Source organism: Sinohyriopsis cumingii, chromosome 3 (genome assembly GCF_028554795.1).
Source record: "Sinohyriopsis cumingii isolate HCF-2022 chromosome 3, ASM2855479v2, whole genome shotgun sequence".
Taxonomy (NCBI): Eukaryota; Metazoa; Mollusca; class Bivalvia; order Unionida; family Unionidae; genus Sinohyriopsis; species Sinohyriopsis cumingii.
The window spans coordinates 19,457,870-19,485,850 of record NC_142963.1 but is presented as its reverse complement, the minus strand read 5'-3'; the positions used below and the strand labels follow the sequence as shown (position 1 = coordinate 19,485,850).

Sequence of the window (27,981 nt, the reverse complement as noted above, 5' to 3'; positions counted from 1 at the left end):
TTATATATAATTTTATCAGATAAATTTCACGACACTATTTAATTTATATCTTCAGCTGAATAGTATGACATTGTAAGTAATTTATATCATTTCATATGAAATAAATGAGTTGAATAATTTCATATTGTTTTTTGAAATTGGGTGAGATCAGCAATTGTAACTTTTTATTTGCTGCAAAATTCACTATTTTGTAGGATACCTCGGTGGGGGGTGGGATTTCATGACTGCCACAGGTTGAAAGATTTAACAAGCAGTAATGACATGTGGATATAATAGGATCTTTTCCCTAAGATAAGAGTCAGGAAAATTTAAGCCCAAACCACCCTAATTGATATGCATGAAAACGAATGACATGTCATTGCTGTCACACATATCAGTCAAGCATTTTTAACATAGCAAAATCTCTTGTAAGGGCATCCTACTTTTGAAAGAAGGCACTTTATGCACTTCACTTAAGATAATGTTGGAATTGCAGGTGAAAAATAGCTCTCTAATGCTAAGTTGATGCCCAAAATTTACATGTGATGTGTTATAATTTACAGTGTATTATATATGAGTCATGGCACTAAAAAGAAAAAAATTATTATTCTGTGTGTTTTTGAGCATGGAGAGATGGAATTGACAGACTACAGATTCAATTCTGTTGACTTAATTGTCTGATCCATACTTAAAAATATTTGGTCTATCCAATTTATCATTTTTCACAAGAACATTTGGTTTATTTCAAAAGAGGAGTGAAATTAAGCGTATGTTTCAGTTAAATGGCAGAAATCATGAAACAAACTTACGAATCAACTGAAATTTGGTTTCATTTAACAGGTGTCATTTTTAACCCAGAACCTTTATGGTTCCTTACAACTAGCTATCTCAGTTGAATCGTATGTGCAATGCAGAATTGTTTAAAGTTGATGAGAAAAAGTAACCAAGTGGGAGAGGGTGAAATGACGCTATTAGGATCTAGCTGTAGAGATCAACGAGTGAGCTGGAGAGATCATAGGCAAGCAGAAGTAGAGCTGGAGTAATAGAGAGTATGTGTGAGATGGAAAGGTGGAGAGGGCAGGCTGAAGTAATTGAGGATGAGTGGGAGATGGCAAACTGAAGTGAACAAGAGTGAATGGGAGAGGACAAGATAAAATTGGAAAGGGAAATTGAAGTGACATAATTTCTTCTTTGCTTTAAAAATCAAGTTATGGGCTTTAAATGAAATAAAACTGGGAACAAGTAGATTTCCAATTATTGGAAATCATTGAAAATAAATTCAAAGAACAGCTTAACTTTAAGATTTGTTAAGACTTGCTTCAAAGTTCAAATTAATATGCCAGTACAAGGCTAATTTCAAACAAAATAATGTCATTCGCATTATTTGGAAATGTAATTTTAATTAAAATATTGTGCATTTGACATTTGACTCCATTCCAGTAAATTTTTCTTGCAAATGGTTGGCACAGGGGCTGTACATTACAGAGTGTCCAGCAGTTTAGGAGATTGTCCAACAGATGGAGGGTATTTCAGTCTCCCTGTTGCTTATTGCCATCTTTACATTATATAGATATTTGGTAAAATATAACTTATCTTTATGAGCCTAGGCTTTGTGTATCTGATTCAAACTGTTTTACACTCAAAACCACCATGTGTATGTATGGATGGTTGCATGCATGCATGTATGTATGTCTGTCTGTATGTATGTAAGTAAGCATAATCCTGGCTATAAAGTGCTGAGTAAAGTTAGGTATTTCCACAAAACAAAATAAAGGTCAAAAAGGTAAAATATTGAAAATATTAACTTTTGATGGAAACCACCCTTTTAAAATTTTCAGTATGAGCATCATTCTGAACACATCCCAGGGCTAGGTTGCCTCCATAGTTGCATAGCTACAAATGCAGAAGAGCACATTGGGTCTTTTCCCAAAGAATATGGGGAAATGTTATAGAGGAAACTAAAACCTAAAACAGTCTAGAGAAAACAACAAATCATAACTGAGAATATTTTACCCTTAGACATGTCAGAGCTATGGATCAAACTTAGGGAGACAGAAGTTTGAAATGAGTGCAGTACCACTGAAGTATCCGGTCACCAATATTTTGGTATTGATAGTTTCTTACTGTTTTAGGCAAAGTTTATTGCCATCAATTGTTGGCATCCTGACGGAGAGTGCCGGCAGCGTCAGATGCTTTCATCCTATCCGGAGTTCTATGCATATCATAAAGGAGTACAGAATGGGTACAGATTCACAGGTATTTTCCATAAGTCAAATTGGTGACTTTTTAATTATTCTGTTCACAAAAAAAAAAAAAAAAAAAATATTTAGTTTTATTGATGCTAAATTTAGATTTTTTAAAGCTGTTAATCGATATTCAACATGTTGTCATGAATGTGTATTATTTTTCAATTTGTTCAGGGTGCAATTTGTTTTGAGAATATTATTGGCCAAAATTTTGAAAAAGCGAGTCATTCTCATTGTATTTATTTAAACATGAATAAAAATAGTTTTCTTTCTAACAACTTACACCTGATGATATACATTGGATAGTGTTATTAAGAGTCAACTTGATCATCATACCTTCATAATGTCAAGGCTCACTGAGTGTGTCTATATCGCATTATGGTTATATTGAAGCTATCAGATCCAGCAAATTAATGAATCAGGGGCTCAGATTCATTTTGTGTGTTTTTGTTGGTATGTATTCATTTAGTAGTTCAGTGATTTTACACCCATCAGAGACATCTGTTGCACAAAGATTGGAAACTGATCTACAGCTCTAAGGCTCTCATTGGCATCATGTGGCAGTGGATTATAAAGCAAAATCACAGTGGGGGCAGCCATAAAAAAAACAGATTCTGGGTAACTCATTTACCACTGGCACTACATTTATGCATCATGAGGTATTACCCTGCTTCTGAGCTCTGTAGCATCAAGGTCATTTAAGATGCACCAAATTGGGTAGTATTATAGGAAAGTGAATATATGTATTATTACAATGGTACCAAATAATCAGGACTTTTTCTTGCATTAGAAAATACAGAGGGAAAAGCATATGTTTTTTAGGTCTGATCTTTACAGAAAAAATTGACCCATAGTAGGAATTGGATTTTGTGTCACCACACAGACAGATAAACCTTTGGAAAATCTAGAAGTTGGAGATTTGAAGTAAAAGTTGCCAGGACACAAAATGATGGATCCAAAAAAGCAAAAAAAAAAAAAACAAAGAAAAGAACTCTAATTTTACCCTTCTGCACATGTGCAAGCAAATTCACCAATAAAAAACGACATTTCTAGCACAGCTAGGCATCTGGCTGAACAAAAATCTCTTGGAAGCAGATGTATTTGGATGTATCTGGAAATATCCCTCAAAATGGGTTTCCCGCTCCCATTTCAGTCATTAATGACAAAACTTTCCAAGAGTTAATGAGTTAAAAGTAGCAGACAGCAACTCACCAAATATGGAATGACTGACCGATGTGCTTGAATAAGATAGTCACAGATTGTGATACATGCATTTATATTTTTTTAAACCAGCTCAAGAGGAGGTAATACAATTTGAATTGTGGAAAACATGAAGGGATCACAAATTGCTCCAGAGAGTTTTATGCACATTATCTTTTTGTGTAAAAGATCTTGTCATCAGATACATATTCCTAATATTGCTTGTATTACTGGACATTTAGGTATGCTCCCAAACCACCCACCCACATAGTGGTATCTGAGGTATCCATCTACTCCACAACAGTGCAGTGGCGCATAAATCTGCCATCATGAAAGTCTTCCTGAAAGAGCACAGCATCCAGATTTTGCCACATCCTCCATACAGCCCTGATTAGCTCTGAATCCCTTTATGATTTATTCACAAAGGGTCAGATAATTCAAAAACTGCTATGCAGTTGGGAGTGAAATTTTCCAGTGTGTGAACAAGATACTAAAACGTTTATACAAAATGGCATTAATAGTTGGACATTGAAACTAAGAAAGTTTGTAGAACTGCTTGGGGAGTTCTTAGTGGGAATGCTCTGATGTACAGATCACTAATAAACACTTTGTTGAAAAGCTCACTAATATTCAGAACTTTTTAAGTCCAGTTATAATCTTTCCCATTTACAAGGTAAACATCTTTTCAATAGACTGCACACAATTTCAGACAGTTCATTTCAAACTTTAGGGCACTCTTTATGATTTGAACATGATCGTAAATGTTTTCAATAAAATAATCTCTATTGACTTCCTGACAGCTGTTCGTTGTAAATCAGCTACTTAGTTTTATGCATTTCCTAAATTCTTGGGCAGTTAAGTCTGATTTTGTATTATTTGAAGCTAAATTGATTTTACTGTCAACTGTAGATCTTTTTAAAACAAAAACAGTTTCAAATTGAATGGCAGTATCCAAAGTCAGGCTTAACCATTTAATATAACCTGAACTTTAATACTACTCGAGCTCTCCCAGATTCATCTATTTTTATTGCTCTGATTCATGCATACAGTGTATCTTCATTATTCATCCACTGTATTATTGAGTTGGATTTGGTTTTATTTAACGTGTTTAACAGATAAATGTATTTTATGCAAATTGTTGGATTTTTCTAGTCTTTTTATTACTTTTTAAACATTTCTGGATGATAAAATCACACATAAAATCATACATAAACAGTCCAAAAATCCTTCTTAAATTTCCATTTTCTTTAGTTTTAAAGTCATGGTGATTTTTTAATTATTTTTTAAATCATGTTTAATTGTTTGTAGATAAATCATTCCTTTACTGCCATAATTTTTCCGTAGACCAGTGTTAAGAAATAAATACATGAGAAAGGCCGCATTTGATTAAAGCAACACCCCTCTTTCTCGCTCTCTCGCACCCAGTAACTGATGGCTATTCTGTGTCAACTTGTTGGATTATAGTCCTTTCATCAACATCAAGCTTGTCCAAAAAATTACATTATTTTTTGTTTTGGTGCCATGGAAATGTGTTAATGATGAGAATTTTAGCAATTTATAAATCAGAGACAAACATTCAATTGGTCTGGAAATCTTACTGCTTTGTTGTGATATCTGCACCAAACTTATATTATCTATGCATATAATATTGCTTAAATGTCTTCACAATTTGGTAAACATCTGTGTTGAACATCTTCACAATTTGGTAAACATCAAAATTTAGCATCTTCACAGTTTGGTGAACATCAAAATTCAGCGTCTTCACAATTTGGTAAACATCTAAATTCAACATCTCCACAGTTTGGTAAACATCAAAATTCAGCATCTTCACAGTTTGGTAAACATCTATATTCAACATCTTCACAATTTGGTAAACATCTAAATTCAACATCTCCACAGTTTGGTAAACATCAAAATTCAGCATCTTCACAATTTGGTAAACATCTAAATTCAACATCTTCACAGTTTGGTAAACATCTATATTCAACATCTTCACAATTTGGTAAACATCTAAATTCAACATCTTCACAGTTTGGTAAACATAAATTCAACATCTTCACAATTTGGTAAACATAAATTCAACATCTTCACAGTTTGGTAAACATCTATATTCAACATCTTCACAGTTTGGTAAACATCTCAATTCAGCAATCCAAGTGAACATGTTTGAAGCACTTCATTTAAGAATAAATGTCTACAGACATGCAACAAGACTGATCATTCTCAGATAAAGCCTCTGAATGTTGCATTGCAACATAAGCTTTTCATTGAGAAGTCCATTAACAAACTACAGTATCAGACATTGGATGAATGTATTATACGTAATTTCCAGCTGGTCAATACTGCGCTTAGATAACATTCCGACCCCTTAAGGAGTTTTTCATTCAAATTCGGTATATGGTATGTATAAAACATTTCATTTTAATATATAAAGAAATACTTGAGGCTTTATCAACAAGCTTTACATTGTCATCTTGTTGTCATTTTAAATTATGATTTATAGAAACAACTTAGAAAATTATCGCTGTTATGGTTTGGTATAGTTTGTACACTCATTAGTCACGTTACTACAGGATCACTAGCAATTTACCATGTTTGAGGTCTGCTATAGCTTGTATACTTGTTCTGCATTATAGGTATATTGAAAGCTGAATACATGGTAAAGTTTTTACAGTCTCTGGTCTACACCTTGGAATTTCTGTATGCAGAAGAGGAAGTCAAACAGTTTATTGCCAAACATGATGTAAGTTTGCATCTGCTTATACTATGTAAAAAAGAAAATCAAAAACAAAAAAATAAATATTTCACCATAATGTTTTGAATATCACACTGTGATGTCAGGTGATATTGGTATGCTGCTTTCTGTCAATCCATCCACCTTGAATCATTTTTTCTGCAGTAGGAAAAAATCCTACTGAACTTTGAGTATAGCAATTTTTACACACTTTTTCATGGCCATAAGTTAATTAACTGATCATATTTTCTTATTTTAAACAAACTCTGTTTATTTTCCACCGTCACCTTTTGTACTGGCAAGAGCAAGGTCATTGATTTAGGCATGTCTACAGATAAAGGTAAATCATACAATACAAATTAAATATATATATTGTGTGTGTGTGTGTGTGTGTATATATATATATATATATATATATATATATATATATATACAGTCAAACCCACTTATCTCGACCTCGGTTATCTCGACAACCCGCTTATGTCGAGCGTTTTGGTCCGGTCCCGAAAAAATTCTTCTTTGTTATGCTATTTTTTACCCGCTTATCTCGACCTCTGTTAAGTCGATAACCCGGTTATGTTGGGCATAAGTTTCGGTCCGAAGTAACATGTGGACCCGCTTAATTCGACGAAATGCAACTTTTTAACGTCAATCTCACAGAAATTGTACAAGAAATAGTCAGCAAAAGCGATCGATTTTCAGGCACAATTTTGGTCCGTTACGGCAGTAGTCACATGTTTATTTCATATTCTTTCTATTTTTGGTTCGTAAGAGTAGCTTAATCGATTAGTTTATTAAGAATATATCATGTTCACTACATAAAATATTCAAGGATTCACAAAGACAAGAGTGTGTACAAATTACAATGTAACTTTATTTTACGAAAACGCAGAATCTTAGATGTCAGCTACATGTGTATTTTATCATTTCCCTTTTATTTCTTAAGGTACATTTCAGATATGAATTATGTTCCGAAGTACATGTATACAAGAAACAACAATCAAGGAGATACAAGTAATGAAATATTATGTACATGTACACATTAATAATCAATGTGCAGACGGAAAAGTGCTGATCGGCTGAATATTCAGGTCATGAAATTGCTCCATATGCACGTAATATCATGACGATTTATTGTATAGCATTTTATGACAAAATAGCCAAACATGTCAGCAATATTTTCAAAATATCTAGGAATTATAAACCGAACATAATGTAGTGGAAATACAAAAATATACGGTAAAATTACCTACACGTACATGTACAATAAACGCATACTATATATGAATAAAAAAATGAATACATGTACTTTTTTCATTTTGAATCTATACATCTATAAAACACACAAGTACATAAACATATCATAATGTGCACTACATTATTTTTGTAGAAAATATGAAGTAATATCAGTCTGCTTTTGTTTACTCCGGTGCTGATTTGTAACGAACGATTCAAAAGCACTTACGTTTTCATACATATGCTCGGCACCGTCGACACTTGCCACAAACAATTTCATTTTTTTAATGCATTCAGCCATTTCACTGTAGCTTGGGATAGTGATAGGCTGATCATCATCATCATCATCATCATCTTGCTTGCATGATTGTGTCTGCTTCGTTGTCACCGATTGGATTATTTCCTCATCAGTAAGTTCACCATAGGCATTGGCATCATCATCCACGTGAACATAATTAGAAAATTCATCCCGAGCAATGCCTATGGAGTCCGCAATCTCATCAGCCATCGCTTCAAGACCTATTTCTGATTGAGGCTCTTTAATTTCTTGTGCAATTAAACACTGCTGGTGAAATTCTTCATCAGAAATTTCCGGAAAAATACAATGGAACCAGCAGTTTTGAATGGTTTTCGGCGATACACTGTTCCAAGCTGCACGGGCATACATGATGGCGTCTAGCAGAGTTTGTCATGCTTGAGGTCTTCTTAATTTTGTTTTGTTTTCTTATTTGTAATATATCTTATTTAGGTCTGGCAGAAAAATTGGCTTCCATTGTTTTAATTTATTTTCAAAATTCCTATGAATACCAGTAAAGGGGAACCCAAGTCGGCAAAAAGAAAAACAGAAAAGAAAATAAGAATCGGCACACTTGAAAGAATCAAAAGTCAGTTTCCAGTTTCCGGTTTGCTTTGCAATAAAATAACCTTTGTATTTGATATCCTGCCGGTAAGTTCAAAGAATTAGTTTACTGCTCGCTACCGGATGTGTTTATTCACCACCCGCGCATCTATTTATTTGCCATCTGGAATCATAATTGATACAAACTCGCATTGATGCCTGCGGGGTAAGTAGTCTACTCAACATTAACTTGCTTTAATAAATACTCTTTGTAACCTATGCTAGCGAAAGGAGTGTCATTTGCACTCACAGTCAGTGTACATGTATTTTCAAAAACATTTATTGATCTTTATCTGCGAGATACTGTCATATATTAACCTGGATATAATACAATCTTGGTTATTTTGCACCTAACACCGCGTTATGCGTGAATGGCGGGTGCCTGAAAGCAATCGGTGGATGTTTCTCTCTCACTCTCTCGTTTGTGATTTTCTTTGATCCATTTTTCAATCTGATAACATATTCAAACCTCTGAGTACAACCAAACATGATTTGTTTTTCAATATTCACATCAATTATAAAAATGCGTCGTGTGTTATCTGACATAAGTGATGCACACTACAGTAATGGATGCATACGCTACATGTGATATAAAGAGTTCATAGATATATTTTTTCTTTAATAAATTACTTATGATGATAAAAAAGGAATAAATGATAACAACACCAGGTTAGTTCATTTCATTTTATTATCAATTAAGCGTTTTGTTTATTTTATTGTAACATGCAGTGGGAGGGGATTCCAGTAAACACCAGCAAGAGACAGGAGTAATGCTCAAGGACATTTTTAAAATTACCGGTTTTTATGAACCCGGATATCTCGGGACCCGGTTATGTCGACGATTTTTTTACACCCCCGACGTAATTGAGATAACCGGGTTTGACTGTATATATATAATCATGGACAAAAATGAACATACAATACAGATTTAATATAGATAAAAGATACTATAAAGTAGGTCTACTTTTAATTTTGTAATAACAACGTAACAAACACATCCACTAGACTTAGATACACGCACAATGTGCACCAAATAAGTTCTTATAAAAATACTTGTAGGGATTGTTTTGACAGTTAATTAGGACATTTCATTCATTAATACATGTGGACATAACATTTATGATGGTTACATTGAAACCAAGATGAAAAATGAAAAACGAATTTTACTAGGTCATGACTTGAAATCTTTGGTATGTATATCTTAAAAGGTTGCCATTAGTGGGCATTACCGACATTTTTATTGATCACTATTTTGTTTTATAATGTTATTTACAATGTATTGAGAATTTAAAAAAATATATTGTAAACAAAATAGGACTTATTAAAAGTTACAGATTACATGATGTTGATTCCAAAATTCACAATTTCTGGGCAGCAGCATCAGTTTTTTTTACTGTAAATGTGATTTTATATATATATATATATATATATATATATATATATATATATATATATATATATATAGATATATATACATACACATGTATATAAAGGGTTTGTTTACCAGATTTTATCATCCTGTAAATAAAAAAATGGAATCTACACCTTCACCCCCATTACAAGTAATCCATGCAACATATCATAGTGATTTTGTGCCTTGGCTAGTAATAATAAAGACATTAATTATTTTCTATAAAGTAGTATATAATAATATATTTTATAGGTTTTGAATTTTTATGTAACTAAAACTTTTCGAAATATCTCTTTGATACTGGCATAATGTTCTTTCAATATCAAGCAAATAATACTGGCATAAAGGTCTTTCATTATCAGGCAAATTATACTGGCATAAAGGTCTTTCATTATCAGGCAAATGATACTGGCATAAAGGTCTTTCTGTATCATGCAAATTATACTGGTGTAGAGGTCTTTCAACATCAGGCAAAATTAAACTGTTGTAAAGGTCTTTCAACATTAGGCAAATTATACTGGTCTAAAGATCTTTCAACATCAGGCAAATAATACTGGTCTAAAGGTCTTTCAACATCAGGCAAATAATACTGGTCAAAAGGTCTTTCAACGTCAGGCAAATTATACTGGTCTAAAGGTCTTTCAACATCAGGCAAATAATACTGGTCTAAAGGTCTTTCAACATCAGGCAGATAATACTGGTCTAAAGGTCTTTCAACATCAGGCAAATTATACTGGTCTAAAGGTCTTTCAACATCAGGCAAATTATACTGGTCTAAAGGTCTTTCAACATCAGGCAAATTATACTGGTCTAAAGGTCTTTCAACATCAGGCAAATAATACTGGTCTAAAGGTCTTTCAACATCAGGTAAATGATACTGGCATGAAGGTCTTTCAACATCAGGCAAATGATACTGCTGTGCCTTTAAAAATGGATACACACTTGAAAAGAGAAATAGAGAAAACGTGAATTATGATGCAAAGTGGAAACTCTTTTGTGATTGTTTGGTTGCCACAATTAAGGTTATAGAGCTGCCCTTAAGATATTCTCAAACTCTCCAAAGGTCAGTCCATTGACTCAAATGCTTCTTTCGCTGACTGTTTTAAATATTTTGAGCAAGAGTATTGCTCATTGGTGCCAAGATTATGTCACGCGTGTTTTATGGATGCTTACAAAAAAACTCTCTTTAACTTTTGAGTTAGGCTTCATTCTGAAATCTAGTGCTTAAACAATCAAGCTGTAGAGTCAGTTTGAGAAGAACCAAACTATGTTTTATCAGCAAAAGAGGGATATTATGGTTTATTGGGAATTATGACTTTGTTTCTATGGTTATGTCAACCAAGTTTCCTTGCAAAAATCAGCTCTAATCAGTACACCAATCTTTGATAGAGATCCACTGTTTTAGTTGGATATGTACTGGGGACAATCAGGATTGACTTATTTGCCCAGTATTGAGGACAATCAGGATAGACTTATTTGCCCAGTACTGGAGACAATCAGGATATACTTATTTGCCTAGTGCTCGGGACATTCTGGATTGACTTATTTGCCCAGTGCTGGGTCAATCAGTGTAGACTTATTTGCTCAGCACTGGAGGCAGTCTTGATAGACTTATTCGCCCAGTGCTGGGGACAATCAGGACAGACTTATTTGCCCAGTGCTGGAAACAGTCTGGATAGACTTATTTGCCCAGTGCTGGGGTCAGTCAGGATAGACTTATTTGCCCAGTGCTGAGGACATTGAGGATAGACTTATTTGCCCAGTGCTGAGGACAATGAGGACAGACTTATTTGCTCAGTGCTGAGGACAACAAGGATAGACTTATTTGCCCAGTGCTGGGGGACAATCAGGATTGACTTATTTGCCCAGTGCTGGGGACAATCAGGATTGAGTTATTTTCCCAGTGCTGGGAACAAACAGGATATACTTATTCACCCAGTGCTGGAGACAGTCTGGATAGACTTATTTGCCCAGTGCTGGGGACAATCAGGATAGACTTGTTTGCCAAGTACAGAGGACATCAGATTTTGTTTTTTAATTCAAACGCTTCCATACCAATGTTTATAATACCCAGTTATTTTAAATTCTTATCTAGAGCTTTGATCCAGGATTGAGTTTAACATCTACGAGTCCCATCTAAAGCTGCAGTGATACTTGGTTATAACTCAAATCAAACTGCAAACTTCACAGACCTCTGCTATTGAATAAAGCACCAGCTGATCAGTCTCTGCAGTTTGTTAGGAATTGACCGTGATCTGCTGGCGTATAATCTGATGGCAGATAAGGGTCTACGTTATTTGCATTTGGACTCGTAAGCATGTATCTATTGTACAAAAGTATTACTTTGGCATATTTTGTTTTTATTACAGCATATAAATTAAAAGAACAACAAAATTTGTCAGTAAAAATTAATGATGGAATTAAATTGAATCTTTATTTTCAGAATGCAGTGATTGGTTATTTTGACTTCAATGCTTCCCCTCAGCCACCAGGAAAGGATTTCCTGCAGTTCTACTTTGCCTCCTTACGCATTGTGGAGTATGGTATGCCAATTTCAATGAAACATAGCCCATACAAAAATGCCATGAAAATTACATTCAAACAGATACATGACAGTTGGTGCTGCAATCTTTTAGAAAATAACACTGGGATTGCATTACTGCATTAAACTTTATTGCCTTATTTTATGTAATTTTGTCAACCCATTTTTGTTAGCACATGGTTATCCCTTAAAAATAATTACTTTTTGTGTGTACATTTTTATAGGGTATCATTTTCAAGCCACTAATTTATCGTCCCCAATAAAATAAAAAGCAACATATAATGCAGAAAGCCCCCTCCCTCTTTTATTATTTTATACGTTTCTAGTGTTCAGCTGTTAATTCATCTTGATTAATGCAAGAATATATTATCTTTTACATGTGATTGTTTTATTTTTTGTAACCCTGTTTTAAAAAGTAACAGTAATAAAGAATTGTAAAGCATTTTATATTGTTTCAATTCATATATATGCATACATTACCTGGTACATGTAGACTGCTCTGGTGGCCCAAGTGGTTATAGCATCTGCCTTGGATGCAGGAGGTCACAGGTTCAAATTCTTGTAGTGTCATACCAAAAACTTTTAAAAATGGTACTAGCAACTGCCTTGCTTGGCACTCAGCATTAAGAGGTTAGTGTTAGGACTGGTCAGCCTGGTGTCAGGATAATGTGGCTTGGTGGAACATGATGTTATATGGCATGATTTCTCAGTGCTGGACATCACTATAAACTGCCATACTGAAGTCAATGTAGCATTATGACTAAAAGTTTTAAAGCTTTGTTAAAAATCTAAAAATACATCTGGTCCATGTCATTCAACTCAATGACTCAGTCGATAAGGTTAATAATGATGGAGAGGATTAAATGAAAATGAAAGAGAAGATATAAAATGATCTCTCAGAATTGTTCCTTCACTGCTGTAGATAAAATTACATGAAATAATTGTACATACATTATTATCTGCAATTCTCAGCGTTAAACTTTAACCACCATAATGATTGACCTGAATGAATAATCATAATAAAGTATGGATAAAAATACAAATACATTTACTTCTTATTACAGGTACAAGTATTTCCTGTTAAAATTTAAATCCTTTTAAAACCATATCTCATTTTGAATCTAAAGGAGCAAGAAAGACTAAAATGCTGGAAGCACAGTTACCACTTAATCAATATCATACATAAAAGTTGTCAAGTTAAACTTTATATATCCAGTTTATAGAACTGTAAACTGTTAATTCCCTTTAAAATTGTTAATGGGATAAATTGAAAGAAAAAATGGAGTTTATTATTAAATTCATTATCTGATCCTTAATTTTGTAACCTGGCTTAGTTTTTGAGATTTTCTCTCTCTCTCTCTCTCTTTTTAGATGATACGGGGTGGCTCTCTGATCCATGATAGCCTAAGGCTAGGGGATAACAAAGTTGTCAAGGAAAAAATACTTTGTATAAACACAAATGTTGGTCATGTTAATAATTCTAGAATAGTCTCAGAATTGCATGAATTCAACATTCTCAAGGCACGAATAATCATGTCCAAAGCATCAGACATGTTTCATAAACAGATAATCAGTTTAGAACCAATGAACTTGTGTATTAATGTTTGAATCCACCGATTCGGTACATTGATTTTTACCATTGATGCCTTTTTTCCCTTCGTAGTCTCAATGACTTATTTTCAGTCATGGAGGTGTGATTTATTTCTTCTTTGTTGTGTTTGTTGAGGCAGGCACAAAAAAATGAGTGATTCCAGTCTTTTAGTTTAGTTCTCATCTTTGCACATTGATGGCTTTTGTACACATTAAATTGCCAACACATGCTGTTTGTATGGAGCAAGGGTGTGTTGATCAAATGTTTGGTTCACATATAAATGATAACATTATCAATGTAACTTGAATTTTACCATTCTTAAACCACTGTATTAATGATATGATTATTGCAGTGTACTGATGGTGTAACCTTATGAAATGTGGTATAAGTAGAAGGATTATATAGATGTGTATCACTAACCACATGGTTTGATGTTGTTAGCTTTCTTTGCTCCAGCTGATATCAAACTTGGACAGTAGCTTGTTCTTGTATATTCTTTTGTGGGGGTATGTATGGATGTTAATCCATGATGTCAGATATGTGTAAATATGCAGACTTCATCGGAGGCAAATCAACCAATTTAGGTACCCACAAAAAATCTTTATTTTTTTTATAAAAGCCATGAAAATTGATACCCATGCAAATAAATCAAATCAAACCATGAAAATTGATAGATATCCAAATAAATCAAATCAAACCATGAGAATTGATACCTGTGCAAATAAATCAGAGTTTTCATGCAAAAAAAATATAATATTATGAAGATCATCATGTTTAAAAAATTCAAAAAATATTCTATGAAAATTGACAGAAATGAAATGTTCCCAGAAAATGTGTTTTATAAAAAAATATAACACTAGACATTTTCTTGCCTGTTTATTTATTGTGAGAATATCTCTCCAATACCAGCATATATAATAAAAACTACCAGAGCTATTATTAATTGAGCTGTAAATCCTACAGCAATTCTTGTATTCCATTTAGTAAATCCTACAGCAATTCTTGTATTCCATTTAGTAAATCCTACAGCAATTCATAATGGTATTATTACATTATCATAAGGCGGTCAGTTTTGTGACAGCCACGGACTGTACATGATATGTTATGGTTCTGCAACTATGATCGTTGCGATGCAGAACTCAGACCCCATTGTAATTACAAAATAAGCAGGCAATAAATCAGGACTGAAAGAACTTGGTTAGTTCTCTCTTGTATTTTTTCAACTTGTGATTTTCAAGCATAAATATGTTTGAATTCATTGTCACTTCAGTTTGTATATGCAGTTTCAAGATTGTTATGGTAAATACTGTAGGCATCCTTTAATTATATCACCTGTTTAAAGTGAGCCATCAATCTGTCACACCCCTTTTTCAAGGCCAGGCTCTTCTGGCAATGAGCATTGTTCATCATTCAACATATCCATTTGTAATTAAAATCATAGACATGTTCTTTTTGTTATGTTTTAAATCTTTCCATTGTTTTTAGAATGGTGCATCTGTGTTGATATACAAGGTAGATGTCTGCTACCCTGTGTATGCTAGATGTTACTATAGTAAGTTACAAAAGAACTCGCAGACTAGTTTTCACTGACAGAAGTGTAAAATTCTTGAAGTAACAACTTTAACTTGGCATGAGTAGAGTCAAGGTCCACTGCTTGATGAAGGGTACAGAAAGTGTACATTCTGTCATTGAAACAGAGTATTGGTCATATTTCATTGTTGGAAATGTTAACATTGTTTTGTTTTTACAGAAAACAATACAGCAAATAAATCTTTAAAATGTGACTAGTTCTGCAGCCTATACAGTATGATACGTCTTGGGATTTAAACTGAATGGAGTACATATGAATATTTTATGATTGTTTTAATTCAGGGTATTATTTTCTTCAATTTCCATTTACTATTTCATTTTATTCTATACTTAAATGTGAAATATAGACTTCTTGACAAAATATTTTTCATGTTATTTTCATTCCTCTATTTCACATATGAAAGATATATCTTTCGATTTTCATATGTGAAAATATGATTTCCCATCATGCCATGTGACAGCTGATTGTGCACTAGAATAAATAAACTGAAACTACCTTACATTTCAGACATTAATCTTTGATAAAGAAATTTGACCAGACACTTTCTCTTCTCTTTGATAGACCCGCTGTGTTACAATGCCTAATCAAAAATTAATTATTTTCAGATAGGTGAGATAGTTTACAAAATGACAAAGTTGTTATTTACTGCAATAGATTAGGTCAACACAATCCTACTGCTTTCTTAAGTTACATATATTTATATGAAAAGCCTATGAAAATGAGGTAAATTTACAAAAAGTGGGTGGGGGTGAGTATCTTGTGCCAAGAGCGAGTTTAATCTCCTAAACTTCAATTCTGAAGCAGGTTTGGTATATAAAAAAAAAAATTCTTTTCCTAAATTAATATTAGGTATATTTCATTTTGTGGTACTAAAGATGATATATTTTAATTCATGGCTTCACCACATGTTAAAATGTCACATTTTTGGTACCACTTGATAAAATATATCCAGTATTAATTTAGGAAAAGAAAATATCTATTTTCTCTTTGACAAAAGCTTGTTAAATGAGGAAATTTAAAAGTTAGATTATTCTCCAAAACTGATATGAAAATGCACTAGAATGTCTAACCCTCTGTCAAACAAAAGCAAAAATAACTTCATTTACTGAATATTGGGAATAAAATCCTATCATGACATAATTTATTTGAATCATGAAGTGTCAGAATAAAATTGCTTGGTGAAACTCTCCGTGTGATTATCCATTTCAATTTAGCAATGTTCAAACACTTTTTACATTACTCACAATTGTTATCTAATGCAATACACACTTGAAAAGGCAAATATATAATACACACAAGGAAAGGAGAATATAGACAAAATATGCTACTGTATGATGCTTAATAACTTTTTTGGATGCATGTGAATTTAATATTGATGACCATGTAGATGTTTATTAGTCCTCCTCAAGTTAGAGTCCTTAATGGTATAGCTGTGCATTGCATGTCCATTAACAAATAACTATTTTAATTTCTTCTCAATTAGTCAGAATCAGTCATACCAAATTTGGCACAGACCATCTGCCATCAAATATGGCTCATTTTACTAAAAATAGTAAAAACTCTTTAAATGACTTTGTCTTAAAACTGCTGAACAGAATTTAATTGAATTTGGTATAAATAATCCTGTATAGAAGACCATTCAAGTTTATATAAATGATGCCAACCTGCCTTCACATATGGTCACCATTACTGAAAAGTCACTATTTCTAAAGCAAAAAATCCCCAACTTTAAATGATTTCTTCATTGAAACAGCTGATTAGAATTTGACCAAAGTTGACAGAGTATAATGGCATGAAGATCTTTCAACTTAAGTAAATTATGCCAATTTGCTATAAATATGACCGCTGTTACTAAAAATAGACAACTCTTTAAATAGTTTCTCTTCAGTGGTTAAATATAATATGATCCTATTTGACAGAAAGCATGTTGGCATGAAGACCTTCAGATTTATATAATTAATGCTGATCCAATGCCCTATATGGATAAAGGTATTAAAAAATTAGAGCAGCCATTAAACAACTTCTGGAACAAAAAAAGCTGTAACAAATTTGAACAATCTTTATAGAATGCACCTGTCTTGAAGACCTTTTCAGATTGATACAAATTGTGCAAATCTGTCATTAAATATGGCCAGTATTGCTAATATAAAAAAACGTGACTTCTTCTCAATACTCAGAGTTTGAGGTTTTCTGTTATGAATATACATGCTTCCTTGAATACTTAAATCAGTATTTTACTTTGCAGCAACAACAATTTATGAATAGTTTTCTTATTCATACCAAGCAATTCTTACAGGAGTGATTTTACTAATTGGTCAGCATATGCCACTGATGAATTATGAAATATATCATATAAAAACATTACTGTTTTGCCACATGATTTCTGTTTCTCAGATCAATTGTTTTCATGTTTCAGATCTATATCAACCAATCAAATTTGCTGTAGTGACAAGAAAGCAGTTAGCAGATTACTTGAAACTTGAAGCCATTAATCAGTTTGTTTTCTCTCGTCTTGGAAACAGTACTCTTGTAAGGATTCAAATTGTAACCTGTACTCTTCTTTCTATTCTGAAAACTCTTAATATAAAATTTAAAGTGCATTACACAGTAAATAATGCATATGGCCTGAACTGTATGTAGCATTACAACACCACAAATGCATATGGCCTGAACTGTATGTAGCATTACAACACATCAAATAATGCAGGTGACCTGAACTGTATGTAGCATTACAACACCACAAATAATGCATATGGCCTGAACTGTATGTAGCATTACAACACATCAAATAATGCAGGTGACCTGAACTGTATGTAGCATTACAACACCACAAATAATGCAGATGGCTTGAACTGTGTGTAGCATGACAACATGGAAATAATGCAGATTGCCTTTGTATGTAGCATTACAACATAACAAATAATGCACATGGCCTCAATGGTGTGTAGCATTACAACATAACAAGTAATGCAGATGGCTTCAATGGTGTGTAGCCTTACAACATAACAGTGTAGATGGCCTCAATGGTGTGTAGCATTACAACATAACAATGCAGATGGCCTGAACTGGATGTGTAGCCTTACAACATAACAATGCAGATGGCCTCAATGGTGTGTAGCATTACAACATTTCAGATAATGCAGATGACCTCGATGGTGTGTAGCATTACAACATAACAAATAATGCAGATGGCCTGAACTGTATAGAGCATTACAACATAACAAATAATGCAGATGGCCTCAGTGGTGTGTTGCGTTACAACATAACAAATAATGCAAATGTCCTGAATGATGTGTAGCATTACAACATTACAAATAATGCAGATGGCCTCGATGGTGTGTAGCCTTACAACATAACAAATACTGCAAATGTCCTCAATGATGTGTAGCATTACAACATAACAAATAATGCAAATGGTCTGAAATGTATGTAGCATTACAACATAAATAACGCAGATATCCTTAATGGTGTGTAGCATTACAACATAACAAATAATGCAGATGGTTTGAACTGTATGTAGTTGTTGTAGGGTTTAACGCCATTTTTCAGCACAGGATAGGCTATACATGGCAGTCAGTATTAATGGTGGAGGAAGAACCTGGGAAAACCCCTGGAAAGAACCACTGACCCACGAAAAGCTACTGGCAAGCTTTCCCACATACCCACATTGGCTGAATCCATAACATAACAAATAATGCAGATGGCCTCAATGGTGTGTAGCATTACAACATAAAAAATAATGCAAATGGTCTGAACTGTGTGTAGCATTACAACATAACAAATAATGCAGATGGCCTGAACTATACGTAACATTACAACATAACAAATAATGCAGATGGCCTGAACTGTATGTAGCATTACAACATAACAAATAATGCAGATGGCCTCAACAGTATGTAGCATCACAGCACAAATAATGCAGATGGCCTCAATGGTGTGTAGCATTACAACATAACAAATAATGCAGATGGCCTGAACTGTGTGTAGCATTACAACATAACAAATAATGCAGGCCTGAACTATATGTAACATTACAACATAACAAATAATGCAGATGGCCTCAATGGTGTGTAGCATTACAACATAACTAATAATGCAAATGGTCTGAACTGTATGTAGCATTACAACATAACAAATAATGCATATGGTCTGAACTGTATGTAACATCACAGCATAACAAAAAATGCAGATGGCCTCAGCAGTGTGTAGCATTACAATATACAAATAATGCATATGGTCTGAACTGTATGTAACATCACAGCATAACAAATAATGCAGATGGCCTCAGCAGTGTGTAGCATTACAATAAAATAATGCAGATGGCCTCAACAGTATGTAGTATTACAGCATAACAAATAATGCAGATGGTCTTAACAGTATGTAGCCATACAACATAAACAATGTGCAAATGGTCTGAACAGTATGTAGCATCACAATACAAATAATGCAGATGGCCTGAACTGTATGTAGAATTACAACATACAAATAATGCAGATGGCCTCAACAGTGTGTAGCCATACAACATAAGCAATGCAAATGGTCTGAACTGTACGTAGTATTACAACATACCAAATAATGCAGATGGCCTCAACAGTGTGTAGCCATACAACATAAGCAATGCAAATGGTCTGAACTGTATGTAGCATTACAACATAACAAATAATGCAGATGGCCTCAACAGTGTGTAGCATCACAACATACAAATAATGGAGATGGCCTGAACTGTATGTAGAATTACAACATAACAAATAATGCAGATGGCCTCAACAGTGTGTAGCATCACAACATACAAATAATGCAGATGGCCTGAACTGTATGTAGAATTACAACATAACAAATAATGCAGATGGCCTCAACAGTATGTAGCATCACAACATACAAATAATGCAGATGGCCTCATCAGTGTGTAGCCATACAACATAATACAGATGATCTGAACTGTATTTATCTTTACAATATAACAAATAATTTAGATGGCCCCAAATTTACGTACTATTACAACATAACAAATAATGCAGATGGCCTCAACAGTATGTAGTATTACAGCATAACAAATAATGCAGATGGCCTCAACAGTATGTAGTATTACAGCATAACAAATAATGCAGATGGCCTCAACAGGATGTAGTATTACAGCATAACAAATAATGCATATGGCCTCAACAGTATGTAGTATTACAGCATAACAAATAATGCAGATGGCCTCAACAGTATGTAGTATTACAGCATAACAAATAATGCAGATGGCCTCAATGGTGTGTAGTATTACAGCATAACAAATAATGCAGATGGCCTCAAAGGATGTAGTATTACAGCATAACAAATAATGCAGATGGCCTCAACAGTATGTAGTATTACAGCATCTTATATATAAACACCCACATTTGTGTGTATTGTCTAGACTGTTAAACAAGAGATCAAGAATTCGAAACTTGTGGTGGCATCTTGGTTTTTTATAAAAAAAAAAATTCAAGCTCTTTTTTTTTAAAACCTGCTCATCCCACATTTTTTATATCTTGAAAATGTATCATTCATGTCTTAGGATGGGCCATAGCTTTAAGAAATGCAGATGGCTTCAGTAGTATCTAGCCTGTCGTACGGACTTGCTGAAGTTGGTCTCCTTTATATTGCAGGTGTTGAAATATTTTGGCAACAGTGTTGTTCTTTTTAGTTTTTCCACACCACATATCTGAAGTTTGTCGTCTCAGTCATTGTCTTTGAAATTGTGGAGAATGTGGTCAGTACTTTTTAGATTTATTGTCTTGAAATGTTTAGAGCTACACATTAAGAATCAATCCTTTCTGGCATCAAACATGGCATTAAGCTAATTCAGAACTGATCCCACTGTAAAAATTGCACCATATTCAATGTTAAAATGCATTTCAGAACTGACCCCACCATACAGATTGCGCCATATTCAGTGTTAAAATGCTTTTCAGAGCCAATTCCACCATACAGATTGTACAATATTCAATACTAAAATGCATTTCAGAACTGACCCCACCATACAGATTGCGCCATATTCAGTGTTAAAATGCTTTTCAGAGCCAATTCCACCATACAGATTGTACAATATTGTACAATATTCAATACTAAAATGCATTTCAGAACTGACCCCACCATACAGATTGCACTATATTCAGTGTTAAAATGCTTTTCAGAGCTGACCCCACCATACAGATTGCACTATATTCAGTGTTAAAATGCTTTTCAGAACTGACCCGACCATACAGATTGTACAATATTCATTGTTAAAATGCTTTTCAGAACTGACCCCACGATACAGATTGCACTATATTCAGTGTTAAAATGCTTTTCAGAGATGACCGCACCATACAGATTGCACCATATTCAGTGTTAAAATGCTTTTTGAACTGACCCAACCATACAGATTGTACAATATTCATTGTTAAAATGCTTTTCAGAACTGACCCAACCATACAGATTGCACTATATTCAGTGTTAAAATGCTTTTCAGAGCTGACCGCACCATACAGATTGCACTATATTCAGTGTTAAAATGCTTTTCAGAGCTGACCCCACCATACAGATTGCGCCATATTCAGTGTTAAAATGCTTTTCAGAGCCAATTCCACCATACAGATTGTACAATATTCAATACTAAAATGCATTTTGAACTGACCCCACCATACAGATTACACCATATTCAGTGTTAGAATGCTTTTTGAACTGACCCCACCATACAGATTGCACCATATTCAGTGTTAGAATGCTTTTTGAACTGACCCCACCATACAGATTGCACCATATTCAGTGTTAGAATGCTTTTTGAACTGACCCAACCATACAGATTGTACAATATTCAGTGTTAAAATGCTTTTCAGAGCTGACCCCACCATACAGATTGTACAATATTCAGTGTTAGAATGCTTTTCAGAACTGACCCAACCATACAGATTACACCATATTCAGTGTTAGAATGCTTTTTGAACTGACCCCACCATACAGATTGCACCATATTCAGTGTTAGAATGCTTTTTGAACTGACCCAACCATACAGATTGCACTATATTCAGTGTTAGAATGCTTTTTGAACTGACCCCACCATACAGATTGTACAATATTCAGTGTTAAAATGCTTTTCAGAACTGACCCAACCATACAGATTGTACAATATTCAGTGTTAAAATGCTTTTCAGAACTGACCCCACCATACAGATTGCACCATATTCAGTGTTAAAATGCTTTTCAGAACTGACCCCACCATACAGATTGTACAATATTCAGTGTTAAAATGCTTTTCAGAACTGACCCAACCATACAGATTGCACCATATTCAGTGTTAGAATGCTTTTTGAACTGACCCCACCATACAGATTGTACAATATTCAGTGTTAAAATGCTTTTCAGAACTGACCCAACCATACAGATTGTACAATATTCAGTGTTAAAATGCTTTTCAGAACTGACCCCACCATACAGATTGCACCATATTCAGTGTTAAAATGCTTTTCAGAACTGACCCAACCATACAGATTGTACAATATTCAGTGTTAAAATGCTTTTCAGAACTGACCCAACCATACAGATTGCACTATATTCAGTGTTAAAATGCTTTTCAGAACTGACCCCACCATACAGATTGTACAATATTCAGTGTTAAAATGCTTTTCAGAGCTGACCCCACCATACAGATTGTACAATATTCAGTGTTAAAATGCTTTTCAGAACTGACCCAACCATACAGATTGCACCATATTCAGTGTTAGAATGCTTTTCAGAGCTGACCCCACCATACAGATTGTACAATATTCAGTGTTAAAATGCTTTTCAGAACTGACCCAACCATACAGATTGTACAATATTCAGTGTTAAAATGCTTTTCAGAACTGACCCAACCATACAGATTGCACCATATTCAGTGTTAAAATGCTTTTCAGAACTGACCCCACCATACAGATTGCACTATATTCAGTGTTAAAATGCTTTTCAGAACTGACCCCACCATACAGATTGTACAATATTCAGTGTTAGAATGCTTTTTGAACTGACCCCACGATACAGATTGCACCATATTCAGTGTTAGAATGCTTTTTGAACTGACCCCACCATACAGATTGTACAATATTCAGTGTTAGAATGCTTTTTGAACTGACCCCACGATACAGATTGCACCATATTCAGTGTTAGAATGCTTTTCAGAACTGACCCCACCATACAGATTGTACAATATTCAGTGTTAGAATGCTTTTTGAACTGACCCCACGATACAGATTGCACCATATTCAGTGTTAGAATGCTTTTTGAACTGACCCCACCATACAGATTGTACAATATTCAGTGTTAGAATGCTTTTTGAACTGACCCCACGATACAGATTGCACCATATTCAGTGTTAAAATGCTTTTCAGAACTGACCCCACCATACAGATTGTACAATATTCAGTGTTAGAATGCTTTTTGAACTGACCCCACGATACAGATTGCACCATATTCAGTGTTAGAATGCTTTTTGAACTGACCCCACCATACAGATTGTACAATATTCAGTGTTAAAATGCTTTTCAGAGCTGACCCCACCATACAGATTGCACCATATTCAGTGTTAAAATGCTTTTCAGAGCTGACCCCACGATACAGATTGCACAATATTCAGTGTTAAAATGCTTTTCAGAACTGACCCCACCATACAGATTGCACCATATTCAGTGTTAGAATGCTTTTTGAACTGACCCCACCATACAGATTGTACAATATTCAGTGTTAAAATGCTTTTCAGAACTGACCCCCACCATACAGATTGCGCCATATTCAGTGTTAAAATGCTTTTCAGAACTGACCCCACGATACAGATTGCACAATATTCAGTGTTAAAATGCTTTTCAGAACTGACCCCACCATACAGATTGCACCATATTCAGTGTTAGAATGCTTTTTGAACTGACCCCACCATACAGATTGTACAATATTCAGTGTTAGAATGCTTTTTGAACTGACCCCACGATACAGATTGCACCATATTCAGTGTTAAAATGCTTTTCAGAACTGACCCCACCATACAGATTGTACAATATTCAGTGTTAGAATGCTTTTTGAACTGACCCCACGATACAGATTGCACCATATTCAGTGTTAGAATGCTTTTTGAACTGACCCCACGATACAGATTGCACCATATTCAGTGTTAGAATGCTTTTTGAACTGACCCAACCATACAGATTGTACAATATTCAGTGTTAAAATGCTTTTCAGAACTGACCCCACGATACAGATTGCACCATATTCAGTGTTAAAATGCTTTTCAGAGCTGACCCCACCATACAGATTACACCATATTCAGTGTTAGAATGCTTTTTGAACTGACCCAACCATACAGATTGTACAATATTCAGTGTTAAAATGCTTTTCAGAACTGACCCCACCATACAGATTACACCATATTCAGTGTTAAAATGCTTTTTGAACTGACCCCACGATACAGATTGCACTATATTCAGTGTTAAAATGCTTTTCAGAACTGACCCCACCATACAGATTGTACAATATTCAATACTAAAATGCATTTCAGAACTGACCCCACCATACAGATTGCACTATATTCAGTGTTAAAATGCTTTTCAGAGCTGACCCCACCATACAGATTGCACCATATTCAGTGTTAAAATGCTTTTCAGAACTGACCCCCACCATACAGATTGCGCCATATTCAGTGTTAAAATGCTTTTTGAACTGACCCCACGATACAGATTGTACAATATTCAGTGTTAAAATGCTTTTCAGAACTGACCCCCACCATACAGATTGCGCCATATTCAGTGTTAGAATGCTTTTTGAACTGACCCCACGATACAGATTGCACTATATTCAGTGTTAAAATGCATTTCAGAACTGACCCCACCATACAGATTGTACAATATTCAATACTAAAATGCATTTCAGAACTGACCCCACCATACAGATTGCACTATATTCAGTGTTAAAATGCTTTTCAGAGCTGACCCCACCATACAGACTGCACCATATTCAGTATTAAAATGCTTTTCAGAACTGACCCAACCATACAGATTGTACAATATTCATTGTTAAAATGCTTTTCAGAACTGACCCAACCATACAGATTGTACAATATTCAGTGTTAAAATGCTTTTCAGAGCCAATTCCACCATACAGATTACACCATATTCAGTGTTAGAATGCTTTTTGAACTGACCCCACCATACAGATTGCACCATATTTAGTGTTAGAATGCTTTTTGAACTGACCCCACCATACAGATTGCACCATATTCAGTGTTAAAATGCTTTTCAGAGCCAATTCCACCATACAGATTGTACAATATTCAATACTAAAATGCATTTTGAACTGACCCCACCATACAGATTGCACCATATTTAGTGTTAGAATGCTTTTCAGAGCCAATTCCACCATACAGATTGTACAATATTCAATACTAAAATGCATTTTGAACTGACCCCACCATACAGATTGCACCATATTTAGTGTTAGAATGCTTTTTGAACTGACCCCACCATACAGATTACACCATATTTAGTGTTAGAATGCTTTTTGAACTGACCCCACGATACAGATTGCACTATATTCAGTGTTAAAATGCATTTCAGAACTGACCCCACCATACAGGTTGTACAATATTCAATACTAAAATGCATTTCAGAACTGACCCCACCATACAGATTGCACTATATTCAGTGTTAAAATGCTTTTCAGAGCTGACCCCACCATACAGACTGCACCATATTCAGTATTAAAATGCTTTTCAGAACTGACCCAACCATACAGATTGTACAATATTCAGTGTTAAAATGCTTTTCAGAGCTGACCCCACCATACAGATTGCACCATATTTAGTGTTAGAATACTTTTTGAACTGACCCCACCATACAGATTGCACCATATTCAGTGTTAGAATGCTTTTTGAACTGACCCCACGATACAGATTGCACTATAGTCAGTGTTAGAATGCTTTTTGAACTGACCCCACGATACAGATTGCACTATATTCAGTGTTAATATGCATTTCAGAACTGACCCCACCATACAGGTTGCACCATATTCAGTGTTAGAATGCTTTTTGAACTGACCCCACCATACAGATTACACCATATTCAGTGTTAGAATGCTTTTTGAACTGACCCCACCATACAGATTACACCATATTCAGTGTTAGAATGCTTTTTGAACTGACCCCACGATACAGATTGCACTATATTCAGTGTTAAAATGCTTTTCAGAGCTGACCCCACCATACAGATTGCGCCATATTCAGTGTTAAAATGCTTTTCAGAGCCAATTCCACCATACAGATTGTACAATATTCAATACTAAAATGCATTTCAGAACTGACCCCACCATACAGATTGCACCATATTCAGTGTTAGAATGCTTTTCAGAACTGACCCCACCATACAGATTGCACTATATTCAGTGTTAAAATGCTTTTCAGAGCCAATTCCACCATACAGATTGTACAATATTCAATACTAAAATGCATTTCAGAACTGACCCCACGATACAGATTGCACTATATTCAGTGTTAAAATGCTTTTCAGAGCTGACCCCACCATACAGATTGCGCCATATTCAGTGTTAAAATGCTTTTCAGAGCCAATTCCACCATACAGATTGTACAATATTCAATACTAAAATGCATTTCAGAACTGACCCCACGATACAGATTGCACTATATTCAGTGTTAAAATGCTTTTCAGAGCTGACCCCACCATACAGATTGCGCCATATTCAGTGTTAAAATGCTTTTCAGAGCCAATTCCACCATACAGATTGTACAATATTCAATACTAAAATGCATTTCAGAACTGACCCCACGATACAGATTGCACTATATTCAGTGTTAAAATGCTTTTCAGAGCTGACCCCACCATACAGATTGCGCCATATTCAGTGTTAAAATGCTTTTCAGAGCCAATTCCACCATACAGATTGTACAATATTCAATACTAAAATGCATTTCAGAACTGACCCCATGATACAGATTGCACTATATTCAGTGTTAAAATGCTTTTCAGAGCTGACCCCACCATACAGATTGCACCATATTCAGTGTTAAAATGCTTTTCAGAACTGACCCCACCATACAGATTGCACTATATTCAGTGTTAAAATGCTTTTCAGAGCCAATTCCACCATACAGATTGTACAATATTCAATACTAAAATGCATTTCAGAACTGACCCCACGATACAGATTGCACTATATTCAGTGTTAAAATGCTTTTCAGAGCTGACCCCACCATACAGATTGCGCCATATTCAGTGTTAAAATGCTTTTCAGAGCCAATTCCACCATACAGATTGTACAATATTCAATACTAAAATGCATTTCAGAACTGACCCCACGATACAGATTGCACTATATTCAGTGTTAAAATGCTTTTCAGAGCTGACCCCACCATACAGATTGCGCCATATTCAGTGTTAAAATGCTTTTCAGAGCCAATTCCACCATACAGATTGTACAATATTCAATACTAAAATGCATTTCAGAACTGACTCTACCATACAGATTGCACTATATTCAGTGTTAAAATGCTTTTCAGAGCTGACCCCACCAT

General features: G+C 34.5%; 1 protein-coding gene across 1 annotated transcript in view; it reads left to right on the top strand.

The window, feature by feature from the left end:
• Positions 1-27,981, top strand: part of LOC149802502 (thioredoxin domain-containing protein 11-like) — a 126,834-nt gene that overhangs the window by 7,662 nt on the left and 91,191 nt on the right. Inside the window, exons 3-6 of the mRNA XM_089951746.1 lie at positions 2,112-2,235; positions 6,062-6,168; positions 12,148-12,247; positions 17,845-17,957. Of these exons, the coding sequence (XP_089807872.1) occupies positions 2,112-2,235; positions 6,062-6,168; positions 12,148-12,247; positions 17,845-17,957 (444 nt within the window). The remainder of the gene's footprint in view (positions 1-2,111; positions 2,236-6,061; positions 6,169-12,147; positions 12,248-17,844; positions 17,958-27,981) is intronic.